At 40.9% G+C, this 25,167-nt stretch overlaps 2 protein-coding genes across 2 annotated transcripts; both read right to left on the bottom strand.

The window, feature by feature from the left end:
- Positions 1 to 151: 151 nt before the first annotated feature.
- On the bottom strand, positions 152 to 19,638 carry arhgap42a (Rho GTPase activating protein 42a). The gene is given in 25 exon segments (XM_034200944.1): positions 152 to 755; positions 1,421 to 1,500; positions 1,687 to 1,755; positions 2,245 to 2,401; positions 3,166 to 3,870; positions 4,829 to 4,979; positions 5,065 to 5,224; positions 5,660 to 5,765; positions 6,752 to 6,810; positions 6,885 to 6,969; positions 7,079 to 7,153; positions 7,251 to 7,313; positions 7,390 to 7,429; positions 7,530 to 7,608; positions 7,695 to 7,804; positions 8,937 to 9,037; positions 9,184 to 9,313; positions 9,881 to 9,985; positions 10,570 to 10,679; positions 10,779 to 10,881; positions 12,654 to 12,695; positions 12,697 to 12,726; positions 15,412 to 15,473; positions 15,582 to 15,677; positions 19,049 to 19,638. Coding segments are annotated over 25 exon segments (2,961 nt in total). The 5' UTR covers positions 19,203 to 19,638; the 3' UTR covers positions 152 to 666.
- Positions 19,639 to 22,479: 2,841 nt separating this feature from the next.
- On the bottom strand, positions 22,480 to 25,121 carry snrnp35 (small nuclear ribonucleoprotein 35 (U11/U12)). Its single transcript, XM_034201574.1, has one exon. The coding sequence runs from the start codon at positions 24,826 to 24,828 to the stop codon at positions 24,055 to 24,057; it is 774 nt and encodes a 257-aa protein (XP_034057465.1). The 5' UTR covers positions 24,829 to 25,121; the 3' UTR covers positions 22,480 to 24,054.
- Positions 25,122 to 25,167: the final 46 nt, after the last annotated feature.

Here is a 25,167-nt window from a genome sequence, read left to right as displayed (position 1 = left end):
TACCCTAACATTTGGAATATAAACAATTATTTCATTATTCCAGTTTGCTATGCACAGTGGCATATTCAATACCAAGGGAACAAAAGTACTGTTTTTGAGGAGAATGCAAAATAAACACACGAAGAAAATACTTAAATAAAAAAAATGCCCGTTTGTTTTTGTAGATTACGTTTATTATTATTAAGTGTGAAACCTTACACACAGTATAAGAAATGTGTCAGGATTCAGTCGTAAACCGATTCACACGGTTTCAGGCACAAAGGTAAAAAACAGTTTTGATATTAGTATGATAATTTATACATAAATCACATGAATTGATAAAAAAACACATGTTTCCACGTACATTACAGACACATTTCATGTCTGCATAGTGTAGAACACAACATAAAAGAGGAGCTGATCACGTTGATTAAGTGACACCGTCATGAAGGAGTGGAGCAAAAGTCAAGATTTTAACATCTATTGTATTATAAGCTGGTTAATATCACCTAGCATAGTCAGATATACATTCAGTACATACATCGTTAGTATCGAGCCCCAGTTGTTCAGTAACAGTCACATGATGAATATATTATATCTTCGATCTGCAGCACAGATTATTACTGCACGCACTGGAGATCCCTAAAGTCTAAGTTAGATATTTGTGTTGTTTGGCTACCGGGTCTGTCACATGTATGTGATGTAGTTTTCAGGTATGAGGCCTGTTCTGCCGTTGTACGTCGCCTGAAGCCAACCTGGTTCCACCGAGGCGTACACTGCAACACAAACAAGACAAAGACCTTCATTTATAAAACCGTTTTCATTCACACACACTCATGTAATCTATATCCAAACAGGACTTCTCAACAAATGATACACTTTGGGGGCAATTGAGTTTACCTCTGATTATGTAGTGCAGGATTTCAGAATGCTTGAACAAAACGATTGACCTGTGCCCCTTGAGACCCTCGCAAACGTAAGACGCCTCATTTTACTTATATGAACAGAGGCACCTACCTTTCCTCACAGGATAATAATAAAAGACATTTAACAAAGTATGAAATCCTTTCTGAATCCAATCACTATCTGTTCCGCTCAAATGTAAAAACTATCACTTAGCTAAGCATGTTTAATATAGACTTTCTTCATATTTGTCCCATTCTGTCTTTCTTGTCTTTTTCGTGTACATAACATGTCACTGAATATGTCATACAATGGTATACCCATTTAAAATTACATTAAACAAAGACAAAAAAGGATAGCACAGGTTTTCCCCAACTCTTGGATCATTGATATAAAAACAGCCCTATATTATTCAGACCCACACACATTTGTATTACATTCTATTACAGATTAAAATCTATTACATGGATTAGTTTCATCAGTTTTTAAACATTGAAAATATTTCCCAGTGAATTGAAAACATGATGTAAAATCTTACCATTTGAGAACAGCGCCCCCTGTGGAAAACTGAGCTCATGGCTGTGCTCCGCCTCACACGAGTAAAGAGCTTTCGCATCCCTAGAAGAAAACATATATTCAATAAAAAGAGATATCTAAGAACTGTGCTACAGATGATTATATTCAACTATATGTGATTCTTGTGTAGATTTCAGACTTGAATGACTTGATATGAGGTAGTGACTGACAAGTGACCACTTCTAGACTTAAAAAGTTGTTCAATAAACAAGCTGGAAATGAACTTACCTTCCTGAACAAATGTCTAACGCTGAGGAGAATACTGAACTCTCACGCTGTGGTAGTCTGCCTGGTATTCTGTAAAACACAAACATGAAATTATGTTGGAGATCTTTCCCAGATGTTTCTGTGAGAGCATGACAGTTTCGAAAACCCAGTCTCAGTAAATACATTAAATCCTCGAATCAGGCCAATGAGGTCAGAAATCACAAATCCCAGAGTTGTAGTATCTCTTTAATGTAAAGCCAACCAGTGATCTACAGGGATAACTGATAAGAAAACATTCTCATGTCAATTGACATATTTTTTGAAAAGGGTTTTGACATTTTAAAACTTGACCTTTCCTTACAGTGCAACTCTTTATCAAAAATATTTTTAAATGCCATCTGTTCTGCACCACACCATCTTTATACCACAAGGTTTCAGCAAACTGAACCACTTTGTTTCTCCTGGGCTAAACCACCCATTGATCTTAATGTCTTCGTCTTTTCTGACAGAACAGGTCAAAGGATGAAAGTGCTGTGCTGCATGAGAGCACTTTATAATCTGATATTTACAGACACTCACAGTGATCCAGGCCTCTGGTAGCCGTTGCTGGATGCAGAGCCTGCAGGGTGTTTCAGATCGGAGCCCCAGCGGGTGTGTGCAGGTTTACGTTTGTGTGTTGCCTCTTGTGGGTCCGAGGACATGAGACTCTGTACAGATCCGTGACAACTTCTGTAATCTGCGATAGTAACACAAGAAATTAGAACCAAACAAAAACAGGTGGAAGTAAATGGACTGTACTTATATAACACTTTATCCAGTCTTTAAGACCCCTCAAATCACTTTACATACTACATGTCGTTCACCCATTCACACCCATTCATACAGAGCAGTGTACCTTACTCTAGGACAGTGTTTCTCAAACTTTTTCATACCAAGGACCACTTAACCAATAAAAAAGCACTCGCGGACCACCTAACTCCACAAATATCCCAAAACACATCGTTTTTCTAGAGCAGATTATAAATCGCCTGGAAATGGTACAAACAAGTGGCAACATGTGTGACGAAGGTGTTCCCCTGGGCTTTATCATGCAATATAAAGTGAAACTTAAGCTCGTTCCATTGCGGAGATATTCCTGTGAGAGTGCGGAAAACTTAAATGTATTTATTTATTTCAAATGTTACCAATACTCACGGACCACTAGGGGGCGCTCACGGACCACCAGTGGTCCACGGACCACACTTTGAGAAGCACTGCTCTAGGACCTAACATTCACACACATTCACACACCGTTGGCCATGCCATCGGGAGCAACTCAGGGTTAAGTATCTTGCCCAAGGATACATCGACACGTTGACTGCATGAGCTGGGATCGAACCCACAACCTTCTGGTTGAAAGGCAACCGCACTCCCTCGCAGCCACAGTCGCCCTGCGAAGTGGAAGGTCCTTTAACATTATTCTCACTGTCATCTCTCTTAAATATGTAGAGATATACGCACCCTCTGAGATGTGTAGGGAGGTGAGAGAGGAAGATGTGGAGAGCTGGTAGGGGAATAAAGACGAAGACGACGAAGAGGAGGAGGAGGCAGTCCTGTAAGGTTTTCTGAGCTGCCGAGGTGAAGACGTAGAGTCCGTCACTTTGGTTTCTTTGAGGGTGGAGGTGTTGCTCGATGCATTTCGTTGATCCACTGAAAGAGTGCTCTTCAGAGAGGAGACAGACGACCCTCTCTGAATGGGTCGACCCCTGCTGAGGGGGGGGGTGCGCTCCACTAAAGAGTCCTGGATGGAGGCAGTGGACGAGGAGGCTAAGGAAGGAGATCTAGACTCTTTGAGGGATGATAAGGAGGCAGTAGAGTTTCCTTTACCAGACAGACTCGTCTCTTTGGAGATTAAAGAGGACGTGGAGGACACAGAGGAAGTTGGATTGAGCTTGGAGGAAGTCCGGGAAGAGGAAGGCGTGAGGGGAGGGGAGGCGGCGCTGTCCGGCGGTTGTTTCTGATCATTCCCGCTTGAGGAGTTGTGGGACGGGGAGCAGGAGGACGCGGCAGGAGGAGACACTGGAGCTGTGGAGGACGAGCCGGACTCAGCAGCCGGAGAGGACAGAGGAGAGGTCTGAGACAAGCCGTTCTTCTCCGAGGAGTGAGAGGACAGAGACTCCTGGCTGCCCATCGGGGTCGTGCTGGGGCTGCTGCTGAAGGTGTCACCTGGAGGGAGAAATAAATACACGTCAGCAGATGAAGAGACACGATGACAAGGTTAGTCCATCCCGCGTGTCGGTGTTATTAAAGAAAATGAAACACTTAATATGTCGCTAAAAACCTAAGACGAGACGGCTCTGTCCTCCTTAAACACAAACTGTGACGGACAATATTGTTCAGGAAGAAAAAAGAGACTCAAATGTAGTTTTAATAATATAAACCTTATCAAAGTCTTCTCTTCATTCTTTATATCTTATCCTTGATTTAAAAAAAAAAAAACAGGATGTATAAAGGAGAGTTTTTTTATCTTCGATTGCAGCCATACTGAATACCTGAATAAAATCATCTGATGGGAATTTATTCTTTAGTGGAAGAGCATTTTCACATGCCCAAATGCTCGGAAACTGCTGGATTTATTCTATTTCATTCAGACAACTCACGTGTTTCTTAATATGTTTATTAGAAGCAGCATATAGTTTGAGTTTGGCGTCTAGGCTCGGGCATCATCACTCCACAGATTTACAAAGAACATTGAATGATAACTATCCCCCGAGCCTACGGGTGGAAGCTGGGGTGGTGGTGGGGCAGGCGAGCAGCAGCAACATGAAACACAGCAGCAGGAACATGAACGCAGCAATAGCAAGTGAACACAGCAGTGCAGCAGCTGCATAGCGAGGCAGAGGCAGGAAGACCTGGCAGCTTAAATAGAGCGGCATGTTTAGGAGAATGTGTTTGGTTGGTTTGTAAGAGGGGCGAGGTGCGTCACTTGTTAATGTATCATTGGTGCTCGAGTTGACTGCCTGAACTAGCTCGCAGGCTTCGCCCCATTAATGGGTTGTATTTCATAAGCTTATCACATATCTCAAAGGTAATTTACAGCTATAATTGATCAATAAATGTTGTGTAGTAAAAATGTACTAATAAGTGACAAGAAAAGGGAGCTGTTAGCTGTAGAGAGACTCACTGTCGTTGTCTGCCAAGCAGAGAGCTGGAGGGTAGAGACGGGCCTTCCTCTTCCCCGACGACATACAGATCACCTTGCTCCTGCGAGGAGTCGACCGAGAGGAGGAAGCCGGAGGTAACGGCAACGACAGATCCGGGGCCTCGCCAAAAATCTGGCAAGAACATACATGTCTGTTCAGTGTGTTTCTGTGTATGTAATGGGTGTTTGTATGCATGTGTGTGTATTTGTCAGCTTACCTTGTTGTGGTTTTCAATGATAATCTCCACCACAATGTTCTGAAACTTGATGTTCATCATGGCGGCCACCGTCTCCTCCTGGGACCTCAGCAACGTCGGGCCGAAGATCATTCCCAGGTTGGACACAGTCATCAGGTTCTGGTCACTGTGAGAGGACACCCTGTACACACACGCACACATGAGAGCATATATTTTTCTGTCATATACCCACAACATGTACAAATACACTATGTAATACAACAAGAAAATGGTGATCAGTATATGTGTCACTACATGCACTCCTGTTAGTTTAGCTATATATTAAAGTGTTGCATACAATTTGAATCTCTACTCGAGGCAGCTAAAGCACATAAACCTCTCATTATTTTGTGAAATAATTATTTCCTGTTGCCTTCCTTGCAGACAAATTGATGTCTTTGAAGAAACAAACATGTTTTTATGTTGTGAGGATGATTTTAATGTCTAACAGAATATTGGAATAGTACAAAAGTATTTGCATGAAAGTATAAAAAGATGACTGGAGAAAGCCATTTCAGAGCCAATGGGATCAAGGTATTGAACAATGTGAGCACAGTTTGTGTTAATCTGTACGTACTTGAGGAGGTGGTTGGTTAAGATCTTCAACATTGCTCTGTTCTTTTCTGGAAGTTTGTGCACCAGAGCATGAATGGCTCTCACTCTGTACTTATGGTCATCGTACTCTGTGAAACAGTAAAGAGACAGAGCAGAGGGAGGGATGCCATTCAGCGGAGAGAGGGCAACATATTGTGCTTCTTTACGATAACATGAAATGCATCAGGGAATTAATTTGATCAAAACACGGTGGAAATAACCACAAATAGATTCCATCATACGTCTGTGTTACTACGTCTGTGTTACTACGTCGTCTGTGTTACTACGTCGTCTGCGTTACTACGTCGCCTGCGTTACTACGTCGCCTGCGTTACTACGTCGCCTGCGTTACTACGTCGTCTGCGTTACTACGTCGTCTGCGTTACTACGTCGTCTGCGTTACTACGTCGTCTGTGTTACTACGCCTGCGTTACTACGCCTGCGTTACTACGTCTGCGTTACTGCGTCTGCGTTACTACGTCTGCGTTACTACGTCTGCGTTACTACGTCTGCGTTACTACGTCTGCGTTACTACGTCTGCGTTACTACGTCTGCGTTACTACGTCGTCTGTGTTACTACGTCTGCGTTACTACGCCTGCGTTACTACGCCTGCGTTACTACGTCTGCGTTACTACGTCTGCGTTACTACGTCTGCGTTACTACATCTAAGTTACTACGTCTGCGTTACTACGTCTGCGTTACTACGTCTGCGTTACTACGTCTGCGTTACTACGTCTGCGTTACTACATCTAAGTTACTACGTCTGCGTTACTACGTCGTCTGCGTTACTACGTCGTCTGCGTTACTACGTCGCCTGCGTTACTACGTCGCCTGCGTTACTACGTCGTCTGCGTTACTACGTCGTCTGCGTTACTACGTCGTCTGCGTTACCACGTCTGCGTTACCACGTCTGCGTTACTACGTCTGCGTTACTACGTCTGCGTTACGTCGTCTGCGTTACGTCGTCTGTGTTACTACGTCGTCTGTGTTATTACGTCGTCTGTGTTACTACGTCTGTGTTACTACGTCTGTGTTACTACGTCTGTGTTACTTAGAGGCAGTAAGGGATCTTACTTGCAGCCTTGATGAATTCTTTATGCAGTCTGTAGGTCAGTACCGGTTCTGCCAGACACCTGCACGCACATTACAAATCATTGATTCATATTTCAAGAGAAGTGTTATTAATTAACTTTTGACTGTATGTTACCTGAAATAATTCTTCAGGCCGCTAGTGATGGTCTTGTTGTCCCAGGCCTCTGCATCCAGCTGCACCTCAGAGGGAGCTGAAGATGCTAGAAAGTAGATTATACAAGATTCAGCAGTTTTTTATAAATATAACTGCTATTTATTGTGCTTGAATTAATCAATAACAAAACATAAAAATCACACACACACTCTTACCAAACACACTCGTCATCAACCGCTGCACTTTGGAGTTGACTCCTCCAGTCCTGTACAATCCCAGGGTGGTAAGGCCTGCAAACACACACAAAAACACATGTTTTAACATAAAACAACACGGCATATAATAAATACTCAGTCGAATAATGTTGTCCTTAAGAAGGAGGAATACCTCTTGCTTCAATCAGCTCTATACACTTCTTGACAAAGTTGAAGCCTGGCCCGTTAAGAAATGCTGTAAAAAAGACATTCATATCAATAAATATGATTTTCTGAAATCAATCAGGAACAGCATTCATCAGGATACTTACTCTCCTCCTTTTTACTGAGCAATGAAGGCAGAGTGTAAATCTGAAATAAGCGAAAACATGTTTAGGTATGTGTTAGCGAGACATTTCAAACAATCATGTTTTTGTATTGTTGACATTTATTTAATGCTTGATATGCATACTGGTTCTTTTCCGTCCATTGCCTCCATCCACAGCCGCCTGTTGGCCTCACAAAGCGCCTGCAAGGTGATGACGCCATGCCTGCCGAGGAAAGGATTTTTAAATGGGGGCACACTATCTCAGTTTAGCATCTGTGTATACGGACACTCATTCTATTCCCTACTCACCTCTCCGCCACCTCGATGTCGAAGCAGAAGCGTTTGTCGATTGATTCTGTCTTCCTTCTGACACACGAGCGCAGCTTGAACATCTCAGGTGTACCGTTCACCACGCCGTTCTGTTAACAGAGACATGTGTTGTAGTATATCTGTTATGGACTCTCACAAAAAAAAGATATTGAAGCAACAAATGTGCATTAACAGCTACTTTACATGATACTGACGTTTGTAGAGACTGTTTCTCTTTCTTGCTAGTGCATTCAAGTGCTTGTGTGAAGATGTGAAACAGAATCATGCCCCTTATTGCTGTTTAAATTATTATTTTTAAATGATTTGCATACTTAAAGGTGGGGTAGGTAAGTTTCAGAAACCGGCTCGAGATACACTTTTTGTTATATTCCATGGAATGCTCTTAACATCCCGATAGCAATGAATATCTTAAGTGCTTTGACAAAAAAAAATCTGTGGAACCCGTAATACTGTAAAAAGTACAACCAATCCGTTTAGCCGGCCCGGCTAAACGGATTGGATTGCCACCCTGTCTGTCAGCCTTCCATCTCGTGCACGCACAAATGTATCTCGTGCCCTCATTGGGCGTGCATTGCAGCAGTACTTCAATGACTCGCCAGCAACAGGCGGCCACTTTCACCAGTCTGCAGACGTCATGTGCGCGTTCATGTGTGTTGGAGGAGGTGCTCTGTAAGGAAGTCTGAAGGAAGGGGCGGATTCTTTTCGGCTGTGTACTTTCAAATTTTAGTGCACTTGAGCCGGTTTCTGAAACTTACCTACCCCACCTTTAAGGCCTTTTATTTTTAGAAAGGCATTTTAAGTGAATGAGCTCAAACAGGGGTTTCCACTCTGGGCTTCCCCTCAGACAAATCTTGGAAAAATGTGCCCCCTCAGTTTATTTGTTTGGTTTCACTCGATTCTTGGATGTCTTTGGGATTATGATTATGTTGTTTGATTACATAAACATGCAACAATTCAGCCAAGATAGTCTATACTATTGCTGTTTAACAAACTTAGGCCACAAGTACATAAAAAAGATTTATCATAAGGAATGTATTTATTTCTGACTACTGCTGTATCTCGAAACTATCTTATAATACATTCACACATTTAGGCTATCCTATGTGAGTTTTTCACTTTTAACTCTGCAACAATTTGAGCCCCCTGGGGAGGACCACCTTCCACCTCGTCAACATGCTTAAACGTGTAATGTCTGGTGATTTATCTCTGCTAGCAGCTCACCTGTCTGCTGGCTGGTCTGGCCTCTGTGTTGCCCATGGTGAATATCTTGGAGCTTTTTTCATATGTACAGTAGTATCTGGTCCACACACTGCCCAACGGACCTGTAATACAGGACACACATTCATGCAGGGTCACATGTATATTGGTTTGTACGTAATAAAGTCTGATTCTGGTATTTGCTTCCCTTCAGAACATTTAAAAGAGATGGACTGAGAGAGAAGAATAAACTAATTTTTGTGTAGCTCACGTTTCTCTTGTATATACAGATATCCCTCCATGGTAAAACAACTGGGGGCTTTGAAGTCTTCTTCTGCAGAGCGGATCCTCTTCATCAGCCTTTCCACCTCAACTCGTGTACTCTCAAAGTTATTACGAGCCTTATCAACATAAAAAAAAGAAGCATTAAAAAGGAGGCTTGCATACATATTTATTTGATGCATACAGAATCTTACTTCAAGTCTTTATACAGGTAGTTCCTTTGTCTATCCAAGTAGTACATTTAGTTTTTAACTGATGCAAACCTTGACGCTGCAACAGTGATGTAAATATTTTTATTTTATGAGGAGATAACACTGCATTTTACATGAAATGAAACATACAGTAGATTAAATACATTTTAGCAGTCTGACATGATTAATTTAGGACGACCTAATACATTTTTGCCCCTTTAAACTCTAACCCTTATCAGGTAACTTGGTCAAAGAAAGATTTAACTGCAAAGGAGGTCATATGAGTCTGCACTACAGCAGGCCTAGTAGAAACTGTGGTTGAAAGAAGTTCACATCTTATGTTTGTATCCTAGGTTTTGACATGCCAAGAGTATCAGTTGTGTGAGGTTTCCACTTTAAGAAAGGTGACACAAGTTCCATCCAAAATTGACTTTCAAATACTTTTTCTTAATGGCAGGTAGACCAGATGAAACAAATGATATCAGGTCCACTTACATTCTGCAGGTTGAACTGCAGTTCTTGCTTGTAGGGTTCAAATTCACTGGCCAGCTCGTAGCCCTCATGGTAGAAACGTAAACAACCCTGCAGGAAGGCTAATAGCTGAAGATCAGAGGGAGAAATACAGAGAAGAAATGTTAGCTGGGGGCTCTGGAGTGCAGAGTATAATGAGAGGATTAGAAAAGAGGGATCGTCTGTCATCTGCTCAATTTATCAACATGGCCTATGTAAGAGAAAACAGCCCCAAACTAAATGTTGTTTGGGTTTCTGTCCATATTTACAACAAAGATTTTCCTCTCTATCAGGCGGTACAGATCTCCATGCAGGAAGTGCTTCCACAGCAACAGGAAGTGGGCTTTACTGATATCAATCATTAAAACCATTTTATCATCGTCCGAACAGTGTGTGTTGTGTGTGTTTTTCAGAAACTGGACTGGCTGTCTTTCCATGATAAGTTATGTTAGCACACACACAACCATTACGGGCTTAGCTGCCAATTATGACCTAATGTTTGATGCTGTCATTGTTTACAAGCAGCACAAAAATATTTTAATATGTCATATTTTCCTGTGAAGAAACATTGTGTGTGGCTTTGATTTCTCTCTTTTGGTCAGAGCTGTAAAGTCTGTCAAATAGTGATAAAGTTGCATAACAAACATGATCATGATGTATGTTTGTGAACTCACCGGCTCCACAAACTCAAACTTCTTTCTCTCCTGCACTTCTTGGATCTTGAAGACATACTGCAGAGAGGCATCATAAAAAACCTGCCTGTCTTTACTCATCTGTGAATCAGCCTGAAACAAAAACAGAAACGACGGTCATAAAGTCACTTTTGTTACTTAACACACGTGGGAGGAACTTGGTGCATGTTTTTAGGAGTCTAACGCTTTACCCTCGGTTAGCTGTGATTCCTTCTTTTTGGACGACAGGCTGAGGTGTTTCTCCAGAACAGAGTAGTACCTTTCTGTCTCCTTGTCAAACTGCTTCTTTCCCTCCTGAGAAAGACAGGGACGTAGAGAGGATATGAGCAATACATAAAAGCAATCTGTAAAGGATTACATCTGCTAACAAAACTCTTTGTGTTCCGTTTTTTTAATACTTAAAACAGAGAGAAATAACAGCTGAATATATCTCCCTTTCCGCAGTCCTATACGTCTCATTCACTGGGGCTAAAATCATTGCAATACCAGTGCAAACACAATATCAAAGTTAAAGATACCTATTGTCATAATGATGCTTTACTATCGTTTACTTCAAGAAATGTAACTGTATTTTTGCTTGGGGAAAACAAGAATTTGTACAAGAACTGATAATTAAGTTAACTTCAATAATGAAAGGTTTCTGATGATGTTTGTATTCCCCCAAAAACCTCTGTACTGTCATTGAGCCAGCTTGTTAGTAACCGCCTTTTTTAAAAGCACATAAAGCTTCAAAACTCTCAAGCGAGGATATTTATAATCCCGTTTTATGTTGTCGGATAAAATATGGAAAATCTTATGCATGCATGTGTTAATTACAGACCTTATTACAGGCTTCTAACCAAAACCCATCGACTTGAGAGGACGGGAGGCGACTCATGCTAAGTCATTTTGTGGTTTTAGTACTTATTCCTTTCATTCTTTTAGCACTCTAATAGGACTTCAAATATCTGTAGAACATTTCGTTGAAATCCATCCAATAATTGTGAGAATCTTTCACTTTGAAAATAAGTGGTATTTGACCATAATAATGTCGGTCAAAGGTCAAGGGGTCACCAAAGTCAGTGATATTTATCCCCTGAGGATCATAAAAGTCTGTACCAAATGTATGGTACGACCAACCAACAGACAGACCAGCATTGCCCTCCTAAAGATGCTCCAAATGAGTGAGGCCACAGTGAAGTTACAGCTACAGAGGGACCATTTGTAATCTCAATGAGCAGGCCCTGCCAAAATATTTAGGGACAACAGCTACTTCCCAACAGCTGCATCTCCAAACTCCACATGTCTAACCACTCTGTCTTGCTGCACAACATCGGTGTGTGGACGCTCACACACTCCTGCTACATTCTGAGGAGCTGTATGATTCAATGGGGAGAAATGATTTCACTTTCAGGGTTAATAGTTTCTATTTTCTGTCCACTGCATGCCCATGCTATCTTTACATTTTGTCTGAGAGCGAGCGAAAGGGAAACAAAGTTCAGACAAAGTGAATTAAACATTTGAGACAGCTGCTGAAACCAAACACTGGACTCGCTTCTGTTTATACTGCCTCTCTGAGTTCAACTATCTCTCTGTCTGTGACGCGCACCCTGTCTTTCCTCCCAGCATTCGTTCCCATGACCTCGTTTCTGACACTGGACTGTGATCTGTCGTTTATCTGAACAAATTGGATTCCTTGACCACTAAGGAACTGACTGAGACCAGACAGGAGGATGTGTCAATCACGACCCACAGTGTTGGATAACTAACACTTAGCACGCCTCATGAACTGAACCTTCACATATTAGCCTTGTAAAAATGTCAGTAGAGCCTGTGGGAAGTTTTTTTAAATCCCGGTTTAGTAAAGCTTAAGTCTTAACGGTACAATAACTTACTAATCTACATATTTTTTTCAGTTTTATGTGTGTTTACACTGTTGGTGGAGCCTGTGACCTAAGCTCTTCATCGTCACATAACGACACTGTAGCTATGTACGTATGACTAATAAAGCCTTGCTTGAACCCTCAGTTGTGGCCCCAATTTGTAATTCGTTGTTATGCTTTGGTTTCTAATATCTCAAATTGTACCTTAACAGCTCCAATCTGCTCCTTACGAAACCTCTCGAGCGGTGGAGATCAACACGTCATCGGCATTCTGGATCTGAGGGAAGGAAACAGCTCAGTGTGTCATATGTAATAAGCGCTGCAGTGGGGGACCTATGTTCTGTTTATTAACACTTTACACAAACTACAGCCTGGGGCTGATGGGGAAGTCCCTTAATGAAGCAAATATTATCTAAAAGTGTAATCTAGACTATGCGTTCAGGCCGTTGTGTCCTTGCGGCAAGGACACTTTACCCGCATTTGCTCCTGTGGGTAATGTCCGCAGTAATGACTCTTACATGTCTAATATGTGTAATGTGTACTTGTAAAGCGCTTTGAGCACCTGTAAAAGCGCTCTAATAAAAAATGTAATGCATTATTATTATTATAGACTAAACAAATGTTTATCTGATGATGGTGCAAGAGGAACATTCAGGATCATTTCATTTTTAATATATGTTTACATTAAAATGTCTGAGTTGCAACTTTATTGTCTTTTTTAATCTATACACAGAACACCTATCGCACTTCTGTCCGTCCTGCAAGAAGGATCCCTCCACTGTTACTCTCCTTGGGTTTATTCTATATTTTCACCCTTCATTGTTGGGTGTCTCTGGGGTGTGTTTCCTTGTCCCGCTGCAAAGGACAGAGTGTGTGATATGTAAACCCCCCGGAGACAAATGTTAGGCTGTATCAGAGGTTGCGTTAACCGAATATTTTCCATCTGTGACGATTTTTTTTTTAACAATGACGGAAAAATCCTGAAAGCCGTCCGTCAAACTCAGAACAGCGCCAGTTTCCCTGCAGCGAGGCTCCGGTGTATGCCGTGTATGTATGCCTGCCCAAAAGTTAATTATACCGTTTTCCAAACCAACTTTGCCGAACAGATCATTGAAATGTCTGTGAGTATTGCTTACGCTGGTGCAGTGGACATGCAATAACCACGGCGCTAACAGTCCCACTGTTGAGAGCGTGCGCTCTACTTCCTCTTCGCTCTCTCTATCTAGCTCTATCTCTCTATCTCTCTCCTCTATCTCTCTCTCTACGTCTCTCTCTTCTCTCGCTCTCTCTCTATCTCTCTCTCTCTCTCTCTCTCTCTCCTCTCTCTCTTTTTTTTTTCGGGCAGCGAAAAAGTCTAGCGCAACCTCTGGGCTGTATACAAATTTGATTGATTGATTGAACACATATCGGGGAATGAGGAATACATGTCAACTAACTAGAAAAAAACTCAAAATCTAAAATAGTTATTATACAATAGTGTTACCATGTTTGTCCACTGTACAGTACAGTATGGGAAACTTGTGGTTGATGTTGAGACTTAAGTCAAGCAGCAAGAAAGGCTACTGAGCGGTTAGCAGAGCTCTGGTGTTTATACAAGGTCTCTGCCCTCTTTAGTCACAAGTCTAAATCATTCGGTCTCTGTCATTTCTTGCTTTGTTCTGTCGATTTAAGCATCAGACTGTAAAAAGATTTGAAACCCACGGCATAATGACTTTCACTTCAGTTTAGAAACACGTGAGTAACCAAAGAAAGGCTTCCTTTCTTTGTATGTTTTCATCACGTTACAATATGCAGGATGAAACTGAACACTGAGAGACTGAAGGCCATCGTCAAATAGTAATTATAGTCGTTTCAGGTTGAACAGGCAGGTATTTCAGAGAAACCAATTCGCTGGGATTGATTGCAATAATGATGGTATTAGTAAAGGTTAAGAGCTATCTGCAGCGATGCAGTGGAGGAGCATACAACTCAAACACACACAAAGGAGGAAAGAAAGAAAGGGAGAAAGAGAGCACACACACACACACACACACACACACACACACACACACACACACACACACACACACACACACACACACAGCCCTTTTTGGACTTTCCCAGGCCTGTGCTCACAGGGGAATTGGCAGAATAGGTTCCACATGGTTCCTCTGTAACAAGACCGTGCACACAGCCACACACACTCCCAGGCAGACAGAGGGCTATGCATAAGGTAGCAAGCTTTTGCGCATGCGCAGAGGTCTGCCTGCACACAGACTGTGCCAGACTCCAATCACTCCAACTCAAAGCCCTCTGGTTGATGGAGGGCCTGAGACATTTCTCCAAAATTGCCATGGAGCACACACTGCTGCCGGCAGAAATGTTACAAAAGAAGTATCATCAGACTTGTGGGAAAACCAAATTAGGACAAGGGGCTTGAGGAAGCAAGATTGGTAAATCAAGTAATGGCGACTTTTTTAAAACTGAAATCATGAAGTGAGTGACACCAATGTGGTTTTAGAAGGGGCTTTTAGTCTAATGGAGCATTCAGAACATGTCTAAATCTTTTTGGAATAACCATTCAAAGTTCTTGGTGGACTTTTTTTAAATTAACATAAATATCTCTTCAAAAAAGTAAATACCCATAAACCTAATTATTAGGAACAAAGCTTTACATTGTATAGAATACAATGCCACTCATAGAGTTAGTCGACCTATTTACTGTTTACTATTAGCCCATCCCGTCGCTTCAAGGTCACAGCCAAAAGAATGTCCTCTTTTTTTTATGTACAGAACAGCCCCGCATTTTGATATTCTCTTTCTAATTTCTATCTCTTTCACACACACACACACACACACACACACACACACACACACACACACACACACACACACACACACACACACACACACACACACACACACACACACACACACACACACACACACACACACACACACACACACACACACAGTATATTACCAGTCGTTTTCTCTCTTCTTCCATGGTGCTCAAGAGTTGAGAGAACTCCTTTAAGGACTGAGCTGTGAAATATATGTTAATGTTACACCTCAAATATCATCATATTGGATAAATATTTGCAGTCTGTACTTTTAGATTTTTTTAGACCACTGCGGACATTTTCATCTTACCTATACTGATCTCATCATCAGTCTCCGCGTCTCCAATACATTCAAACTGGAACTCCTGCAGGGAATGAGAGAACCGTTGAACAGCAAGAGAGAGACCTGGGGAAAACAGAAGGAGGACATTTAAAGCAGGTTTTGTATTATTGCCATAACTTCACTATTTCCATATCATTCAAGAATGCGTCTGGCAGGGGATTTCCATCATTGGTCCAACACAACATAAAGCTCCAACAAGCAGAATCATTCATTCCGTGCTGTAAGAAACTGTTAATGTTTTTTCCTATGAGTCAAGGTGTCAAAGTCTACAGTGTAAACAACCACACCCTGCTACAAACTCCACTTTACAGCATTAGTCTCTGGGAACTGTGTTTACGTGTCCAAACAACATCCCATTAATAGAGTTTAATACCTCCTATTATTCTCTGCGGCGTATGCATATTTGGCAACACAAGTCTGCATTTTTTCCCTTGCACTGCATGCCAGCTGATGTAAGGAGCTATTTCAATCACAACACTGCATTATAAACCAATAATAAAACCATTAAAATGTCTTTTAGAGTCAGTTTATAGAAACAACAGTTTTAAAGGCCAATGCATGAAACAGTAAAAAGCTTTATCCTATTTTGAAAACATAAATTAAGATTCCATATTGCTACTTAAAAGCACAACTTGTGGACCAAAGTATTATGAATGTTTTCTGGTGCAGTAAAAGGTCTGTTTGTAGAAGCTGGGGGGAAGCCGGGATGTTATTTGGATTAAAAACAGCTGGGAGACAGACATTTTATATTTGATCAGTAAGTCGAACATTTCAGTTACACCTGTCAGAGGGTCAAAAGCCTTGGGCCCTTTATTATCAATATTTATAATATGTTCAGATGTGTTATGTACAGCAGTCTACCTACTGCAATCTGTCTGCATAATCAAGTGTCCTGTTTTCAATAAGTGATGTAGGACTGTGTCAATGCAGCCGGTTTGTGGTCGGATGCCTACAAAACTTGAATGTGTTTCCTTCATTTTTATGACAGCATTGTTCAGTCTAATTAAAACACATTTGCGGCAATAAAAACACTGTGAAGGGAGATGAACACACTAAAACATTTTATAAAAGGCTTTGTAGTCAGTAAAGGTAATACAAGCTAGCATATCATGAATATCATTGTATTGTGTTCAGTTAGACTTGTTCATGTTAACAATGCAGAGCAGCTACAACGCGCAGGCGTGTCTGAGCTTAACCTGGAGATGATCAAAAGAAACCGCTTACAAATGGGACGCGCTTGTTCAAGAAAGAATTCATTAGCTGATGATTAATGGATATGATATGTCACTATTCATTAACGGGTATACAAACAACTGCTGCGTAAATGCCATCTTGCACTCTACGGTAGATTTCATATCAACCATGGTTTGAATTGTGCATATTTTACCTTTTTTGGTCATAAGCAGTCTGAAAACGTACATTTGGATGGGGCAACTCCTCAAGACGGGGACTATTAAAGGACACCATTTGGTTGATTGATTAGCCTTTTATAAATGCTGTGCTATGCCTCTCAAATTATAAGTATTAACATTAAACTTATTACATAATTGTATGTATATTTAAGCGTTTTGTTGTATTTGTCAGACGATGTCAGCAAACTTAAGAGCTCACTTTGGCCTTTGACAAATTGTGGCCATTTTTCTCCGTTTACTTAACAAGTCTTGACACGAGTCTTGACACAATTATTATTGAATTACCCACAAAATAGCCAACTGAAGAACTGCTAGTGAAAGTGATTTGCTGGGGAATGGACAGCCTGACCTATTCTCTATAGCCAGGTTCGCGTCCTGACTCGTTTGGCCTTCTGCTTTTGTTTTTCTTACTGCAAAGCATTTACTACAGCAAGTCGGTGAACCAAGAGAAATAGATAAGGCAAATGAGTGACACTTATAGCCCTGCTGGTTACTGTGCTTTTAACATTTACAACAAACCAGTTGACACACAGTTTATCTAATGTATATTTTGGGTGCCCATAAAGCTGCTCAAGTGGCAGAAGACATTGATGCTGAAATCATTAATAGCTATGATGATGGTCAGGCAAATGAAATCATTTATTTTTCATTACACTCATATCTAGGTTCAAACAAACCTCCTCCTCCGAATTGCAAAACATCATATAAAGCCAAACAAAGTCCTGTCAAGGTATGATAAATAAAACCTTTAACCTATTCTTGTATGACGTTAGCAGTGCAGGAGGAAGCAGGCTGTTACTCTTACTCTACACTCTTACTGTCTCATTGTTATTTAAAAGTAGACATCTGTATTGATGTAAAAGCAGGGTTTTACTGTCGTAGTTAAACGAAACCCGCCGCTGCTGCGTCTGTAAAGCCGGTGTGTCCTTGGGCAAGACACTTCACCTGAACTTGCTCCTGTGGGTATTGTCCACAGTATCTGACCATTGCATGTATGTGTAATGTGTGTATATGTAAAGCGCTTTGAGTCATTGAAAAAGCGCTATAATAAATGTAAGGAATTGTAGTTAGTTGAGGTGGAGCTAATTTAGGAATATTTGGTATTAAATGGTAACTTTTATTATTGTGTCAGCTGTGCAAAGAAAGTTGTACAATAAGGACATAACGAAGTAAACTATGCCTACAAGTACCTAACTGTAATAGGCTAATTAGCAATGGGGTTAAGTAACTAAGTAGATTTACTCAAGTACTGTACTTAAGTAAAATGTAGAGATGCTTGTACTTAAACTTGAGTATTTCCATGTCATGCTACAATGTACTTCTACTCCAATACAAATCAGAGGTAAATCGTGTACTTGTACTCACATTTATTAAATATCTTTAGTTACTTTATAGATTCGGATTAACGATTTGAAATGTTATCAACACTTAAATCAGTTTTCTGATCTTTAGTTACACCTAGAGTAAATTCACAAGCTACCCTGCAGTATACAAAGTCATTCAAACTAGCTGCACCTTCACCAGCTTTGAGAACACTTTAATGCATCAATAATTATAATCAAAACATATCATATTATTCAGAAATGGACCAATCTGCATGAGTACTTTTGGTATATTTTGATGCTAATACTTGTGTACTTTGACATGAGTAACATTTTGAATGCAGGACTTTTACTTGTAACAGAGTATTCATACACTCTGGTACTTCTACTTTTACTCAAATAGGCCTACACGATCTGAGTACTTTTTCCACCTCTGCTAACAAGTTACATTCCACCACTGCACGATACAGACATACACTATATGATATACATAACACTGTTACTACCTAACTAACCGTGCTGCTCTCAGTTCCACAATTCAATGGATTAAGTAAATAAAAGGTATAATAAACTAACTACACCGGCTTTGTTTGAACTGATGGCTTTCCCAGCAGCAGACCGTGCAACTGGTTGAGTAACTTATATGTAACAGACACGCGCTTTCACTCCGAAAATCAGTTATTAAAGATCGACCACTTACTTCTGAGGGCAGACACCAGCATGTTTCCATCTTTGATGAGGTCTTTTATAAACCTGTTGGTCCTCTCCAGCTCTATCTCATGGCACTGCAGCCGCTCTCTGAACTCCGGACTGTCCAGGAAAGAGTCGCTAAACTCCAGCGTTGGCAGACCCATTGATAGACAAATGCACAAAGCTAATTATTAAAAGGAACTAATGTTAAACGCGCAAACGCTCTCCCATGTAGAGTTACAAAAGTAAACCGTGTTTTAAGGGGCTTGGAGAAGTTGAATTGGTCCGAAGTTTCTTCCAGCTGCTTTTTTCATGCCTTTCTTACTTTTTTCCCTCAGAACTTCCGGACACTAACCGCAGCAGTCTGTGACACTGAGTTCGGCTAAGCTATCCGACGAACTCTACGCTGCAGCTTTTCTCGCATTTTAGAATCAATATGAGAAAATAAAACTTCGAAGGGACTTCTTAAAGATCTCTAGTGGATACAGAAAGCACCACCCCGTCGCCAAAACAAAGCAGAAGAGCTAAAAGTTGGATGTATTTGAAGCGGTCTGCAAAAGTCTGTGCTACTAACTCCGTCTACTTACGGCTCTAAATGAAGGCTTGTTACTATGGGAACGGGAGACTCCTGCTGGCGTCTGCTGAAATCAGTGCAAAGTCTAATAAACTAATAGTAATACAAAAGATTAATAATAATAATATCTTAATTAATCGATTCCGTGGGTTATACGTTTCTTCTGTTCTACTGAAGTGGCAGAACAGAAGAAATTGATTATTTTTTAAATCATTTAAAAAGTTTTACGTCACAGAAGTAATTAAGATAAATGGTCAATTTGTGATTCAACCTCCCATATTTAACTTCATGTCGTCAGTTGTTTCCATCTTACATTACAGTAGCTTAATTTGGAGCATGTCCAAATATCCCAAATATTTAGGAAAATAATTACAAAGATATGACAAGTGTGATAATACAATAATACAAATATCAAAACAAAATACAAAGAAAACATTTAGCAATCAAATGCAAGTTTAGATTGTTTTCATTTTGTTGTAAAATTGGGAATCTATTGTTGTTGTTTTTTAAAATCTTGTTAAGTGTTTTTTTATTTTGGGATTTAAATGGATACCTAAATGCTGAATAATATATAAGATATGAATCAAGCTGTTGTTGTACACAGTAGGATATCATTAAAAATAATTACTCTCACATAATCATAGCTCCATAAAAATGCACTGTGCTGTGTCTTACCTCCTCCAGCACACAACACACAGACAATAGTCCATCCAGTAGGCGGTATTATATTTAGAAGAAGTGACTTCCAAGTACCACAGAATACATCTGAATAAATTAGGTAACATTATTTATGTGCAAGTATACAGTTTCCTACTGAATAATCACAGGCTAAAACAGGCCCTCTAATGAAAGAAATATAGTTGGGGGCCTGCCAGCTGAACACTGGGAGGCACAGCACATTGCTGAGCGCCGGCCAAATGCTCCAGGGCAACCGCTGAAGAGACCTGTTTTCTTGTTTTGAGTGTCGAAAACACAACTGCGAATGCATTGTTTCATCATCATACTCGCTACTGTAAATCTAATTTGAGCTACTGATGCAAGACATGACGTTTAAGACACAAAACAAAGCACCCAGTTGAATAGCTCCCTACTTCAAAACTCTCAAAGCAGACCATGTTTAAGCTCTCTGTTTGTGGCGTTGCTGCTTTATTCTCTCAGTTGCTAACTACTGTATCTGTCACTCACTGGAGAATAATTGAACACCATGACTACTGCAGTAAAACAAGCTTTAAGAAGCCCTTTGTATAGCTGTACACACATACACACAGTACAGAGACAGGGAGAAACACTACAGAATTATATCACAGCTTGTATTGTTCTACATGTAAGGTAAGAAAGGCATTATATTGGTTGTTATTGATATTTTGAAGGAAACTAGGGATGGGAATATGAAGGATTCTATTGCATTAAGAAACACTCAAGTGGATTGTTGTGATTTATATTATTGATATTCTCGAGAATATCCTCACATGACTTGCATAAGTCCAGTTGTGGTCAATTTCACAGTGGTTGTTGTACCAAACAGCAACAAAGCAGCTGGTAGTGCAAAGAGCGGAACCAGGAGCCAAAACAGACAAGATGTTCATACAAAATGCCAACCTACAAAACGCCCGTCGCCAGCATGACTTCTTTCTGAGGAGTCCACCCTACAGGGGGGAGCCGCCTACAGTGGCAGGTAAAGGTTTTATTTGACCACATATTTCTGTTTTCATGAGACGCTGTTCAAAATATACTAGTTCAGGTTGAATAAGATATGGTGACTGGTGGCCTTAATACAAGAAAAAGAAAGCTGGAAGAAATGTTTGAGAAAATAGAAGATTGTGTAAGTATGTATTCTAAAATCATAATTGTTGCTATTTATAGTTCTGCTTCAATCTCAGGGCATTTTGTATGAAGCTTGGTTCTTAGGTTATAGTTATTTTTTACTGCTTACAAAGTAAACAGGCCTTAAGGAACCATAGCTGACATCACCATATTTAACAAGGATTGACTGGGCCTTCTCCAACTCAAACACTTAGATAAAAATACCTGATTGGAAGGATTTCAGCAAAGTAAAGTTAGTCCAGCGGTGATGTGTTGACTGGAATGACTCCAAATTAAGTTGTTAATAATAAAGGAATTTGAAAACAATCCCTAAATTTAACTTGTTTAAGTGTTTATTTATGTCCTATAGTTATTTCTCTGGATGTCTTGCCTTTTCCAGGATTTCTCCTCTACCCGGATACTCCCGCTAAGATGGAGACCACATCCCGAGAAGCTTTCCGCTCGAGAGCCATCTCACAACAAGACAGAGGCAAAGGTCTGAAATGTTACCTCTTTTAATCTGTTTATATATACAGTCTATGGTTTTAAGATAAACTGCGAGTGAGTTGAGCAGCCTGTGTGTAGACATACAGTATGAGTGTTTCAGTGCTGAAATGCCAGTGAGTTGTGTGTGGGTGTTTTTGGCTGTGTGTAGGAATGGGAACATTAGGAATGGGAGCTTTTCAAATCTTTCATTTGAAGGTTAATCAGTCATAAAGCTATACTAGTAAAATTCACAAGGTAGTTTTTAATACTTAAAATAAAATAATAGCCTGAATACACAATTTTCCTAACAAACTACTGGCTTAATAATGAGTGTGACCTTACTTTGGATCAACATGAAAATGGTATGAAGTCATAAGAGAAGACTTTCAGGTGGTACCACTCAATGAAGCTGTGAAAAGATAGTTATCCTAAATAAATAGAAATAATTAAGGACTAGAAATCAAATATAATAAGGATAAGCTTTTAGCCTAACTATAAGCCGTTACTCAGAAGGGGGGAAAGACTATAAGATTTCAGATATGTCGGCACTGGCAGTAACAATTAAAAGGAGTTTTACCCAAGATTATATATTTTTTATTGACAGAAAAAGGCATATTTCATGACTGTGTATGAAAAGAAACACATACCTATTTAATGATAACCTTTCAGGAAACAACAGCACCTCCAACACACAGCAGGTGTCCAACCGTTCTCTTCCCACATCCTCGAGACAAGCAGGAAGAAGAAGCAGCCGCAGGGACCGGGAAGCAGGGGAGGACGAGGAAGGCCATAACCCCGACGAGACAGCATGGACAAAGAAACAAGAAACGACATACATGCAGTCTCAGTATCAGAAGGATTTCCCTCCTCCGTCCTCCTGCCACAGGAGGCGAACACCTATCCTCCCACAGCCAGACAACATCGGCATCAACCCCGCCTTCAGGTGAGTTTGACGACATCACGGCATACTGTAGCTGAGGGAAGAGACCAGCTCATCACTGTCTGTGTGTTTGGGTTCACAGGATCGACTTCAGCACTGTGCAGAGAGAGGATTACCCTGGTTGGCCCATCATGAACCCCCAGAGGACTGGGAGGTCTCGTCAGGACAATCAAACGTGAAAAAATAAAAACAATTCAGTCTAATTCCATCAAATCGATAATGATGTTATAAACCAGTTAGAGAGTTGCCAGTTTTGTTGTATTTTTCGCTATTTATATTTTCATGTTTATACATTATCTTATTAAAACCAATTTGTCTGAATCTAACTCCTCAGTTTAAATATTGGAGTGTATATAAAGTCAGAGTTCCTCACCTTTACCACCTTTTTGTAAGCTCAATTACAAAGTTGTGCTTTTATAAATGCCTAAAGAAAACAAGCAGAATTTAAATTAGTGCGCTTTACGTTAGGTTGAAGCTATGGTTATTGCAACAGCTGGTTGCAACACTATCTGTAAAACATACAAAAACACATGTAATGGCTTCTTTCACTGAACAAAATGATATCCAATTAAACAATAGAGACTAAACGTATTACGTTTTGAGCTAGGAACAAGGAAAGCCATCTTGTTCAAAATGTTTTGGTTTATTTGATGTTGTTTAGCCGGTGTTGCACCAATGCTCATGCTTACAAAATATGATTCTCCAAAAATCTTCATCGGTAAAAACATAATTGGTAAATGGCAAAAGTATAAGAAAAGTTTGCATTTTGTCAGCTCAGCTGCAGATTCTGCTTTTAAAGTTTGTGTCATACTGTTAGGCCTCACATATGGTAAAACAAAAATGTATACTCATTGGGATTTACATTCCTATTTCTTTAAATAAGTTTAATTATTCCAGTGTGCTGCTCCAATTACACCAAGATAAAATCAAACACTCTGAAATATTCAAGAGTAACAGCTGAAAAGGGCAGCTCCCCCTCGATATAATATTAACATACACTGCAACCTGTTGAATATCAACCAGTATAATTGCCATTCAGACTAAACCAATGATACATCCAGAACGTCCTCTGTATTGTAACCAGACCCAGGTGTGCAACCCAACAGATCCTTCACTGCACACTTCCAATTCTTCTAGACAGGCAGCTGCTTTGGATCTAAACATCTGTCACAGACTTCCTGTGTATATATATATATATATTTAAATGTGGCCTTCATCTCCTGTCCCGGTGCCTACTCCTGTCCCTTTGGCTCCGGTCGTCCCTCTGGCTCCGGTCGTCCCTCTGGCTCCGGTCGTCCCTCTGGCTCCGGTCGTCCCTCTGGCTCCGGTCGTCCCTCTCTCTGCCTCTGTCTCGGTCATCTCTCCTCCCTTTGCTGCCCCACTCCGGCTCTCTGTGTCGCCCCCGGTCCTCCCTGTCTTTCTCCCCTTGTCTGTCCCACTCCCTCCCTCCCCCGCCTCCCTGGTCCTGCATAGCACCGAACCCCAGGTGGATGGGTTTACGGAAAGGCCTGTCCCTGCCACCGAACCGCAGCTGTCCGGACTCTTTCTTGCCTCCCTGCCCGCCCCCAAGCCGCCGGGGGACCCATCCCTTGAGGGTCCTTTCTTGCTCAAAATCCACAACCACTTCATTCTGGTCCACCACCAGCTTGTTGGCGTCCCGGCGGGCCCGGACCACAGACCGCTCCTCCTTGTACTCAATGAAGGCGTATCCTTTGGAGAAACCGGTAACGATGTCCCGAACCAGCCGGAGCCTCTGGATGTCTCCGTACTTTGAGAAGACTTGATGCAGCTTTTCCTCCGTCGTCTGGGGGTTCAGGCGGTACACAAACAGCGTAAGCAGTGGGTCTCCAACAACGCCTTTGTTGGGCTTGTATCTGGCGGTCATAGCCCTCCATACCGCCCGGTCATGGGGCTCCACGTCCGTGCCGTCGATGCTGCCAGCTTTCAGCGGGTCGTACACCTTCGCTATCGGACTCCAGTCAACCATCGTGGCGCAAAATTAAGATAACAATGTCTCTCTTTAAACACGAGTTTCAGCAGCAGTTTAGAGGTGGTTATTTCGCAACACTCATGTTATTAGATACAAACCCCATTGATACGGAGAACATTTCACCTGAGTCTGTGTGCATCGACAAAAACATTCCGTAGTGAAACGAGTTCTAGTCACCTTTTAAAAGGTTCCTACTTACTCGATTAAGGTTGAGATACTGTTTAAATAGTTGTTGTACTTTATTAAAAAACCTCACTGTCATTTATGTATCGTCATTACATAATACTGTAAGTTACAATACTTAAATATGAAATTAAACTATGCACAGGCCGATTC

The sequence above is a fragment of the Gymnodraco acuticeps genome, unplaced genomic scaffold (genome assembly GCF_902827175.1).
Source record: "Gymnodraco acuticeps unplaced genomic scaffold, fGymAcu1.1, whole genome shotgun sequence".
Taxonomy (NCBI): domain Eukaryota; kingdom Metazoa; phylum Chordata; class Actinopteri; order Perciformes; family Bathydraconidae; genus Gymnodraco; species Gymnodraco acuticeps.
Note: the sequence above shows the minus strand (reverse complement) of the source record. Positions and strands in the feature narration are given on the sequence as shown.

Coding starts and splice junctions, on each gene's coding strand:
- snrnp35 (XM_034201574.1), bottom strand. CDS start 24,828: ATGGTTGACTGGAGTCCGATAGCGAAGGTGTACGACCCGCTGAAAGCT.